Consider the following 10,934-nt stretch of genomic DNA (forward strand, 5'->3'; position numbering starts at 1 on the left):
CAACATTTTTGGACTCTTGATTTAAAATAAAGAATCAAAGTCGACAAGGCAGTACCAGAGATATTGTCTGTTTTATCCTCCACTTCCTTTTTCCTCGTCAAAACCTGGCGCCTACACTACCCACAATGCAACACTTTGATGTGCAGAATGTGCAATATTTCAATTTCAGGTGAAGTATTTTAGTTACATGTGTAGTATTTCACTTTCCTGTACAACATGGCATTGGAATGTGCAGTATTTCCTCATCATGTGTAATATTTTACTACTTTACTGTTTTGCTGTTTGGCATTACCTGTTACTTTTCTATTCTAATGTTGTTTTAGTTTAATTATTTTATTTTCAGTGTCATACTTATATCTGATTGATTTTTTATTGGGCACTGAGTGTCCTAATGTTATGTAATTTTGGATACAGGATATTTCTACTTGATCTGCTTTGGAACAAGGAGCAAAAGCAGCAGTCTTTGTTGTTTGTTTGGGTTTTTTTGTTTGTTTGTTTGTTTGTTTGTTTTTTATTCATACTGTGTCTGTGTGTGATCAGTCTGGTCGGTTTACAGATTAATTCTGTTCTGAGTTTGTCCAGTCACTATAAATGGAATTTTGCAAGTTTGAAGGTCAAATGCAAAACTTTCAGACAACTTTCCCTTAAGGTTTCCCATAATAGTAGTAGTATTATGTATGGCAGTAGCATCAGAACCAGAGACTTAAAGAAACTAAACAAGCTGATCAAGAAAGCTGGTTCTGTGCTGGGGATAACTCTGGAACCACTGGAGCTGATTGTTCAAAAAAGAATGCTGCACAAGATGATGAAGATGATGGAGGATTCTTCCCACCCTCTCCACAACACAGTGTAGAATCAACAGAGTGTGTTCAGTGGGAGGCTGCATCAGTTTCGCTGTAGAACGGAGAGATACAGGAATTCATTCCTGTCAACAGCCATCACCTTGAAGAACAAATCTGACTGACTGACAATTGACTGACTGAATGATTATTATTATTGTTGTATAAAATATATTTTATATTGATTTTTTTTTTTTTTTAAGTGAGCTTTTACAACATTGAATTTCCCTTCTGGGATAAATAAAGTATTTTTCATTTCATTTCATTTCATAATAACCTTGAGGGAACCTTCACAGAACCCATCGCAAACCTTCAGAGAATTTTCAGTGAAGATCCCCTAAAAAGTTTCCCAGAGTGACCTTCAGCCTTCCTCAGAGAACATCCCTGAAGGTTATCTGTGAAACCTTCAGGAATAATTCACCAAAATTTATCAAACACTTAGAAGAACCTTCATGGAACATTCCCAGATTGTTCACTGAAGGTTCTGTGTTGCCAGGAGTACAAACACAACCGCTACTCTTGGGGGAATTGTGATGAATGGATAGCGGCTTTTCAAAATAAAGCTCGTCGACTTCTTTTATTATTTTTATCGGGAGGCTACAAATGCACACGTTGTTAAGTGGGCTCTGTTCCCTGCGCTACATTTTAAATCTACAACTTCGGCATCTTGTCCAAGTCGAGAAAAATGTTCAGTTTTGTTTGACGTTAGCTCCTCGTCCATAGATATGTATAATAAAGGCCAGATGTCTCGTCCGCGCTGCGGCCAATAGAATCGCACAGCCACACTGGCGGCCATCTTGCCACAGTCACCCATAACATTGTGTTGTCATGGTGCATGTACTTTTTAAATAATCATAACTTGCTCAATGTTCTGCCGATTTCCAATCGGTTTGGTTTGTTATAAACGTCAGAGGTGTAGTTATCACACTGTACTTATGGATAATTAAGCTACACACTCACGGCCAGCAACAATTTGCATTTTAATTATTTTGGGTTTTTTTTTTGTATTTTTGTAATTTGAATTGTAGCCACGTTAATAATGTTTGTAAGAAACCAAACCGTTTGTAAATCCGTCAAGATTTCAGTGAGATAAGAGTATTTACGTTTGTGCAGATCACTCACCTTCATTCACTTACCACAGGTTCCACCAGAGAGCTGCCCCGTACCAAGATGGCCGCCGGTGATCCCGTTCGAAACGCCGCCCTAAGACATCTTGCCTTTATTATACATATCTATGTCCTATACGCTAAGATGCGCGCTTTATTTTGAAAGGTGTGACCGGACGTTTGCGGGCCGTACTCCACCCTTGACGCAGCGGGGCAATAAGTAGGTGAAAAGTGGCAGTACGGGGCCAGTTAATCATTTGAGACTCTTTGTTGGCGGAAGACGGAACTTTTTGCTGCCGAACACAAGTTTTAACGATGGTCCTGAATCAGTGTCGACTCGCTCTTGTCAGATTCAACCAGCCGGTGAAGTGGAACGAAAGTACTTTTACCCGAGATGGAGGCTTCGTGACCGCTCCGTGGGGTGTCTGTTCACCCGTGCCGAGGCTGACAGGTGTCCGCACCTCAGCGGGTTTCATCTCTCCATCTTCCAGCAGCTCGGAGAAGCCGCCATCGAGACGGAGACTGACGGTTTCCAACCTTTCTGCTGCAACACAGACGACCGTCAGAGGTTCGTTAAAGTTACAGCTCCTATAGTCAGTGAACAAAGTGTGTAAATTAAACTTTAAAGCTGCATATGTGGCTGAACAACCACAGCTTGTGTCTGCAGACAGCGACACAAACTTATTAAAACCGCACTAATTTTAATGTGCTTCACTTCTTGCATTGACAGAAGCGAGCCGCCTAATCACGCGAGACTATAAAGATCCCATTTAGCTGTGTTTTGGGAGCAAAAGTGAAACCTGTTGGCAGTTTTTACAACTAAATAGCACCACAGCTTTACAAGCCACTGAGAACTTGAAGTGCTACACATTGAATCAGCAGTAATGCGGCTCAAACCGTGTATATTCCTGCTCTTTCTGCCAGGTGCCTCCAGGTGAATCATTCAGAATGAGTGGCAGCATGACAGCCAGCAGGTTACATAAGTTTTAGAGCTGCTTCTGCTGAGCACACCTAATGTTCTGATGTTGGAGTGAACACAAGAGCCTCCATGCACTCCCAGCATCTGAGCAACGCTCACTGGATTACTATTATTATTAGAAATGTCACCAAAACAATTGGAAACCCCTCCCCTGTACGGCTAATGTGGCTAATGCTACCATTAGCTTTGCCCACATGTCAGAACTCTGTCTAAATTCTGAAGATAACAGGAACATGAAGAGTGATTTGAAACCAATAAACATAACATTCTGGGTTTCTGTGTTTCATGTTGTGCTTCAGTGCAGCCTAAACTCAGCTGTTGTTTACCTCTGGTTGCTTCTCTCCTGCCCTCTGTGCACACATACTGTGTTTTAATTCAACCAAATTCCCAACAAAGCTGTTCTCGTTCACATGTTTTTCTGTTTCTGTAGTCAGACAACCGAACGAGTATGAAACGGTGGCCGAAACCCATTAACTCTACATGTTAACAGTCACTTCATAGCCATTCCTGAGCTAACTACTGATTATATAACCGCAACGTTGTCTGACCAATTCCCCGTAAACATGAGTTTAAAACAACAGCCGTGGTGAGGATTTTAGAAGTTAGAAGTGATTCACGTTGGCGTTGGCCGCTGTGTCATCAGCGCCTCAGCTGTATTTAAAACTACTGACACTTGTGGTTTTGTTTGTTAAGCGCATGACTTACACCAGGGATTATACAGTCATAGTAAAGTGAACCGTCTTTGTAGTATTTTCCTCTGAATGATTAGAACAAGTTTTGGGGACACGTGAGACTTTTTTTTTTTTCTTTTACTCTTCATTTCGAACCAAAAATTTAAAACAAAAGTCAACATTTGATACACAAAATCAAAGTTTCAAAGTTCGAAAAGGGTTTTAGAAGAAGTTGAACACTTATATACACCAAAACTCTTCTGACAATAATAATTTAAATATTGACACTTTCACAGTGTCTCATCAGAATATTAAGCACATTACACAACACACATTGGTGTGATACCTCCTCAAAATAAATCATATTACACAATTACATTGAATTTAATAAGTCTCATTAATGGCAGCATATCTTTTACTTATATCAACTCTAATCAATTTGCTGAAAAGTGGCACTGTGGTGGCTATTTGACCTGAGATGAATACTCAAAATAAAAATCAAATTATCAAAATAAAACAACATCAAATCAAACAGCCACTGAGACACCTAGGGAATTAATTTACACAGAGAAAATAAGTCCATTTTCCAGGCAAAATTGTAAAGTTTTCGGTTTATTTCCATTGCAAGCAAACGAACAATGTCTCCTGCCACCTCTCTTGCTCTGGTTAAAAAACCATTTGGAACAACCAGCAGGGCCCCACCTGAGGATCTAAAGCTGCCAGCTGGCTCATGTGGAGTCAACATTGCAGTTCCATAACAAACAGGAAGCCGGTGGATAGACGTGGTGTTGTAATGTGATGCTAAAAGCCAAACAGCTGTGTTCAGAATTAGTCAGAGGTCGGTACGGTGGCCAAGGATCAGCTCTGAGTTTATGATCTCTGGTTAAGCTTAGATCTCAAATAGTGCACCCAAATAATGCAACAGCCTTCACATAAGCAGACAAGGAACCAAGGCTGCTTTCAATTTGACTACTAGAGTATAAGTTCCCCAATAGGAACCTTGGAAAAGGAACCAATGTGTTGTATGGCAAGTGTTTCCCTACTGTGGTCACAAGGGCCAGATTTGGATGGATGGATATTTAAACTTGGCTACGAAAGCCCATGTGCATTTAGTGATATGCATTAATTAGTCCAGCCTGGATTAGGCTGGACTAATTAATACATTTGGACAGTTTCTTTAATTTGTGTTAATACAGACAGAACAGAAGGCAAAGTAAAGACGACCAAAGATTACTTGCAGCCACAGATTCTTGTCAACACTTGCAGATCAGTGTTGGATGTTTCTAAAGTCAAACCCTGATGTTAAATCCAAAATGTTTTCATAATACCCCTACCCACATCCCACACTGTGTTCACATAATAGTCCCATGTGCCCTCCATTTTTCCAGGTGTGTCACCCTGACGGCGTTATTGCTTCTTACGTAGGAACCTTTATAAATCATCTAAAAAATGGTCATTATGCTGGAAATGTATAGATTTTGGTTCCGTCTGTCTGGACTCAAACATTTTTTCCCAACTGCTCTTTATATGCAGGTCCTCTGAAAGTAAATATAAAAGTAGTGTGAAGGACTATATACATATATAAATAGTTCTATATATGAAATAGAAATTTTAAAGTATTTCCTAGCTACTATTTATTGCCGTTTTTACAATATGAAAAAATGAAATACTGCAGCATGTAAAGCGTGGCGATAAAAGAAAGAATGTAAGAAAGTGTTTGCGTCATTTACAAATCTAAATTACATTAATATTTCTGCTTAAGACACAGCTTTATTAAAACAAATATTTATTCAAATTTACCTCTTACGTCGCGTTTGTACTATATGCTCTCTCTTAAGGAAAGCTACAAGACGTCAGCTATGTTCAGCAACAGAAAAATATTCAGTTTAATTCTAGATGGTGTTCCAATAAGTGACGTCTAGCTGAAGTTGCAAAAAAACAAAAAAAAATATAAGATCTGTCTAAGCTTACTGTCCAGGTATCACTAAAACCTGAATATGTCTTTATTCCAGGGCTGAGCACCTCTGTCAGAGCTCTCCAGTACGATCTGAAACCATCCATACCAAACTCTGAAGGCCGGAAGCTGTTTTTCGATACGCATGCGGTGGTGCGACTCCTCGAGGACAACGGTTGGTTTCTTCTGTCAAACATAAATCTCCTTCGTTAACACCGTGCTGTGCTGATTCCTGGTCTGTATAAACGTGTTCTTTCCACCGACAGGCTTCACCACGCAGCAAGCTGAAGTGTTGGTTAGAGTGCTGGTGACGATGACAAACTCCAACATGGACATCATTTATAACGACATGGTCACCAAGGTGCAGCAGGTGAGTCTGGAGGAGGAGGTTTATTGTCTAGTGAGCGCTGTGTGCAGCCACCAGACACTCAAGCCTGTGTCTATTTCTGTAAAGGTCACTAAGCCAAGGTCATTGTGTTTAACTTCCACATCATACTTATGCTATGAAAGCACGAATAACTTTGAATATAAACTGCAAGAACATATGGAAACCTTTGAGTACGAAGATCTGATTTGAGATCCCAGTCACAAGAATGTCTGAGGAATAAAGAGAATCAGAGCCATTAATTCACCTCTTTGTTCCATCACTTTCACCAGCTGAGGATTTTAACAGTGTTGAGACTGATTAATGCGTCAACAGAAAAACGAATCTGATTCAAAAATTGCAATTTAAAATAACCGTTAATTCCGGACTATGAGCGCACCTGAATATGAGCCGCACCCACTAACTTTAAAAAGAAAACAAGTTTTGTACATATACAGGCCACACTTGTCTACAAGCTGCAGGTGTCCACGTTGTACCATGAGATATTTACACAGAAAGACTTCTTAAACTTTTAATTAAATACGTACCAGTAACATACACAAATACGTAAATGCTTTTTTACAAACAGTGCCTGTAACACTGCTGGTTAAGAAAATAAAAAATACAGTCGCCTACCAGGAAAAGCTATTGATCGCTATCTTCATCTTCCTCCTGCGCACTAAAACCACTAAATTCGGAGTTGAACAACCTCAGAATCACTTCATCACACACTTCCTCAGTCTCTCTTTCGTTGTCGCTCTCAATGTCACTTGTGTCTCGAGGCAAATTCGTAAAAATCCACAAATTAGCCACATCAATGTTGAAAGTGTGTGGAAAAAAATAGCAGCTTATAGTCCAGAATTTACGGTAATTTTTTCTTTTCTCTCAAGAATGTTTTCATTTACACTTCAAAAAAAGACATTCTGGAAATTCTTACCCGTTACCGTCCTCCTTGTAGCTTCAGGATTTTGTGCATCTTGCTCTGTGGTGCTTTTTCCTTCTGACTTCTGTCTTGTGTGGTTTTGGCAGGAGATCATGTTGCAGCGTGTGATGTCTCAGATTGCAGCTGTAAAGAAGGACATGATAATCCTTGAGAAGAGCGAGTTCTCTACTCTGCTGGCAGAGAATGAGGTAAACGTGTTAACCAGGTAGCTCAGGCTGTTCCCAGAGAACAGTTGTTGTATTTAAGCTCATTGCTGTTCGTCCCTGAAGTCACATCCATGTACACAAACAGCAGTCACATAGTTTGTTGTGTTTGACATTCAGTTACTAAAAGTCAGCCAATAATAATACATACATGTAAATGGTTGTACCGTGTATTTGTGTAACCATTTCTTTATGATTTATGTCAGTATTTTCACTTTTTTTCTCCCAGAAACTCAAGATCCAGTTGATACAGCTCAAGGTCCAACTGGCTGTAAGTGATTCTTGTCATTTACTTTAATCAGTTCCTGTTTAAACTGCAGAGCTTTATTATTGAATTTATCTTCATTAATAGCATGTATTTAGTTTTCTTTGACTTAAGTTGACTCGCATGTCATCAGTCACCATGTTTTGCTTTCCTTTGTGCGCCTCCTTCACCACGCTACAGGACGTCATGAACACTGTGCGCTCAGACACCATTCTGGACATGAATTTGGAGAAAAGTCGAGTAAAAGAACTGGTAAGTTTCTGATGCTCAGCCGTGGCACAGAGTGGTTGTTTTTCTCATCATCTATCATAAAAAAAAACCCTATTAACATCAACTGGGGATTTTTAATACAATATCGTTTATGTTTACAGAAAGCAGAGCATGAGAAGAAGCTTCTAGAAGCACGGACTGAGATTATGGAAATGGTTTGTATATTTGCAGTGTTGTCATTGATATCAACGTAATGTATAATCATGTATTGATTTGGCCTCGTTCATAGTTCATAAAGGTGTTTACCCTGCTGTAAACATGCAGTCTGGTGGGATTGTAATTGAGCTTTTCTTTTCTTTTTCTCTGCCTAATTTCCTTTTTGCAGACTGCAGAACAGGATCGCCATTTGACTCAGACAAACATGAAGATAGACACTGAAGTGGCCGGTTTGAAAACCATGTTAGAGTCTCACAAACTGGACACCATCAAATACCTTGCAGGTAGGACAAAGCACTCGGTTGTTTCAGTCAGCAATTGTAGCCTGAGGACACGTTGTCTTCTTTTTTTAGTGGGGAAGAAGCTTTTTTTTTTTGTCTTTAAATGGGATCACAACAAGGTACATGTTATACTGCACATCTCAATCATATGAGTACAACTGGTGCACTTTAAAGCACTTACTTAAATACGTTTCAGTTCATTGTTTTGCTAATTTCACAGCTCTAATTTAAACACACATTAAATAACAGTTGATGACACATTTAGGAGGATACAAATGAAGTCAGTAAGAGTCACAGAGACTCTCTAAAGCCAGCAGACTGATGATTTCTGTATGTTTTTGTTTGTCTTTCAGGTTCAGTGTTCACCTGTCTCACTGTGGTGTTGGGTTTCTATCGCATCTGGATGTAAACGGATGCTGATTTATACGACCTGTGGTAACACTTAGATGCATCCTCACAATTGAACAAAATGCAAAGACGAGTCGTCGTTTCCGTCTGACCTCACTTTGTTGGATTTTACTGTTCAATTTTCTCAGAAATAGGAATAATGGAAGAACAGCTCTCCCACCTGGTCACTGGTGGACATTTTGGATTCATGATCCCTTTGGCCATTTATTTAATTATTTTTTTGTTCCTTTGCTATTCCTGAGCTGCTGGAACAAAGCTGAACAATGCACTTATTAAAAATGTTGTATGTTTTTATTCAGATGAGAAGTCACTTTCTCCATTCATGTCATGCACACGGTTAGATATTGACCTCCCATTCAGCTCATGCTGTTTGAAGCTAAACTATTTTTTAATGCCATGCATTTTTGCTCTGTATATATTTTCAAGCTCTGGATACTGGAGAGAAATTTGAAGGTGACTCTGACTGTTAACCACTCTGGTATACGAATACGAACATTTAACTTATATTAAATCGTGTTACATTGTTGGACAGATATTATTTATTATTTGAATGAAGTTAATTGTAAATAAATGTAATCTTTGCAAACGTATTGTTTCTGTTGATGGTGTTGTGTAAGGTTTTATAAGTCTTGCTGAAACACATGATTTATTGTATTGTGTCTTGGTTTCAAAATCTTAAGCAATAAAGTGATAACAAGCATGATATTTGTTCTGTGTGTTGCAACTCAGTGACCTGGAAGTGTATTTTTGTAATGCTATTCTTTCTAAGGTGAGCAGTGAGTAATTTTCAGGGGAGAGTAAACATTTTCCACAAAAGCAAATGGAAGATGTGATCATAAACTGATTGCGTGCTTCTTGTTAATCTATGCTTGGATTAAGCTGTTTCAACATGCAAATACACAAAACGTTGTCTGTGGTGATGGTAAAGGTGTGTCTTTGTGAAAGTTAAGCATTTCTTGTACCTGAAAAAAACTATGACCAAACAAACATTGAAGAATTTCAGATGATTACAGACAATAAAATGGTGTTCTTAAAAATGTTTAAGCCGCAAGTGTAATATTCTTGTTTAGACTGTAATTAACATGATTTACGGGTGAGTTTTTAGATAATAAAAATGTATCATGTAGCCTATAATCTTTAAAATTTCAGTCACAATCAAGGAGTGGGTGGAAAACTGCATTAATTGAGTTGAACTGGTACATTAAAGCTATTTCAACAGGTAAAAACAACGGGATTTTTTAATATTCTAGGGCTCACAGCAGGTCAAATAGTTTGATTGTTGCTCCTACTGACGGATCAGCGTTTAGCAGATGATCTTTTTTTTGCTGTAAGGCGGGTGTAAGGAAATTCACATCGGCTTTTATTTTGAAAATCACTTGACATGGAAGTGTTTTTGTTGGAGCTGCTGCGCTGCTGGTCGACACGTGTGTAGCTGTCAAAGTGGGATTAACAAGTCAACAGCTACCTATATGACAACGAATTGTACATGTGAGTAGCAACACAAGTCCAGAGCTTCATGAGGAGTAAACAGTAGTTTGTTTATTCTAACGACATACAGTAAACATACATAAACAGCTAGCAGCTAGGCTAAGCTAACAGCTAGTAAGTGTGTTGTTATCTTGTAGTTAAGTTCCCTGAAGGTTTGTGTTCATAGAATTTTACAAGAAAGTCTATTTTCTTTGGTAAACACAACCCAGAAGTGTCATGTTTGTGTTAGCTTGGCTGTTAAATGTAGTTTATTGTGTTTTTGCAGACACCTCTGAGTGTATCCTATGCAGTCATGGCTGATGCGTTCAGCAGCAGCTCGGAAACCGTAATTCAGCGAGTAGTGGACGTTACAGTGAAGACAAACACCCCCGTGGAGAAACTAGAGGAGCTGTACCAGATTAAGAAGACTTGCGACTTCATTACTGAGCATCAGTTTCAAAAGGTGGGTGACATCAGTTTACTTTTTCCTTTCTAACAGGATTCAGGACTTCTGTTCACACGAAGGAGGGCAGAAGAATTACAAAAAAAAAAACAGGGGCATAAATAATCCAAGTTCAAGGCGACACTTAGTGTGTGTTTGAAAGGTAAAAGGAACTAATTTCAGTGGGTTAGGGGCATTAAAAAAACCATTATCGCATGTTCATTTGCACCTTCTACAGTGCGCCTTCAGTGACTGGACCTGGATTTTTTTTTCATTTTATTTTTGGGTTGTAATTTTTCCACCGTCCTTTATCATTATTCATGAGGGACACCAGCAGCACTTCTGACACTTTCCCCAAATGCTTATATACATGTTTTAGGAATATTTTTGCATTATAATTATTGTCTAAAACGGTTCCTTTTTGCAGGTTGCTCTGCAGTTTCCTGATGAGCTGCTGGTTGATTCGGTTGCAGTCTCGGAGGAGATCCAGAAAAACAGTAATGCCACGCCATTTATTTTGGGAGATACGTCCTATGGCAGGTAACAAACCCAGTTTAAGTACTTGTTTTTACGATGCTCATGTGCT

The 10,934-nt window shown here is 39.0% G+C and overlaps 2 protein-coding genes across 2 annotated transcripts in view; both read left to right on the top strand.

Annotated features, from left to right (window-relative positions):
* The first annotated feature begins 2,146 nt into the window (after window positions 1-2,146).
* On the top strand, window positions 2,147-9,478 carry mcur1 (mitochondrial calcium uniporter regulator 1). Its single transcript, XM_008301034.1, has 9 exons — window positions 2,147-2,513; window positions 5,608-5,724; window positions 5,816-5,919; window positions 6,943-7,044; window positions 7,289-7,330; window positions 7,505-7,576; window positions 7,696-7,749; window positions 7,920-8,034; window positions 8,385-9,478. The coding sequence occupies exons 1-9, from the start codon at window positions 2,261-2,263 to the stop codon at window positions 8,438-8,440; spliced, it is 915 nt and encodes a 304-aa protein (XP_008299256.1). The 5' UTR covers window positions 2,147-2,260; the 3' UTR covers window positions 8,441-9,478.
* A 355-nt stretch (window positions 9,479-9,833) lies between these two features.
* dph2 (diphthamide biosynthesis 2) overlaps window positions 9,834-10,934 on the top strand; it is a 4,546-nt gene continuing 3,445 nt past the window's right edge. Inside the window, exons 1-3 of the mRNA XM_008301035.1 lie at window positions 9,834-9,927; window positions 10,193-10,369; window positions 10,776-10,885. Coding sequence (XP_008299257.1) covers window positions 10,220-10,369; window positions 10,776-10,885 — 260 coding nt within the window. The 5' untranslated portion in view covers window positions 9,834-9,927; window positions 10,193-10,219. The remainder of the gene's footprint in view (window positions 9,928-10,192; window positions 10,370-10,775; window positions 10,886-10,934) is intronic.

The sequence above is a fragment of the Stegastes partitus genome, unplaced genomic scaffold (assembly GCF_000690725.1).
Source record: "Stegastes partitus isolate 25-593 unplaced genomic scaffold, Stegastes_partitus-1.0.2 Scaffold1623, whole genome shotgun sequence".
Taxonomy (NCBI): domain Eukaryota; kingdom Metazoa; phylum Chordata; class Actinopteri; family Pomacentridae; genus Stegastes; species Stegastes partitus.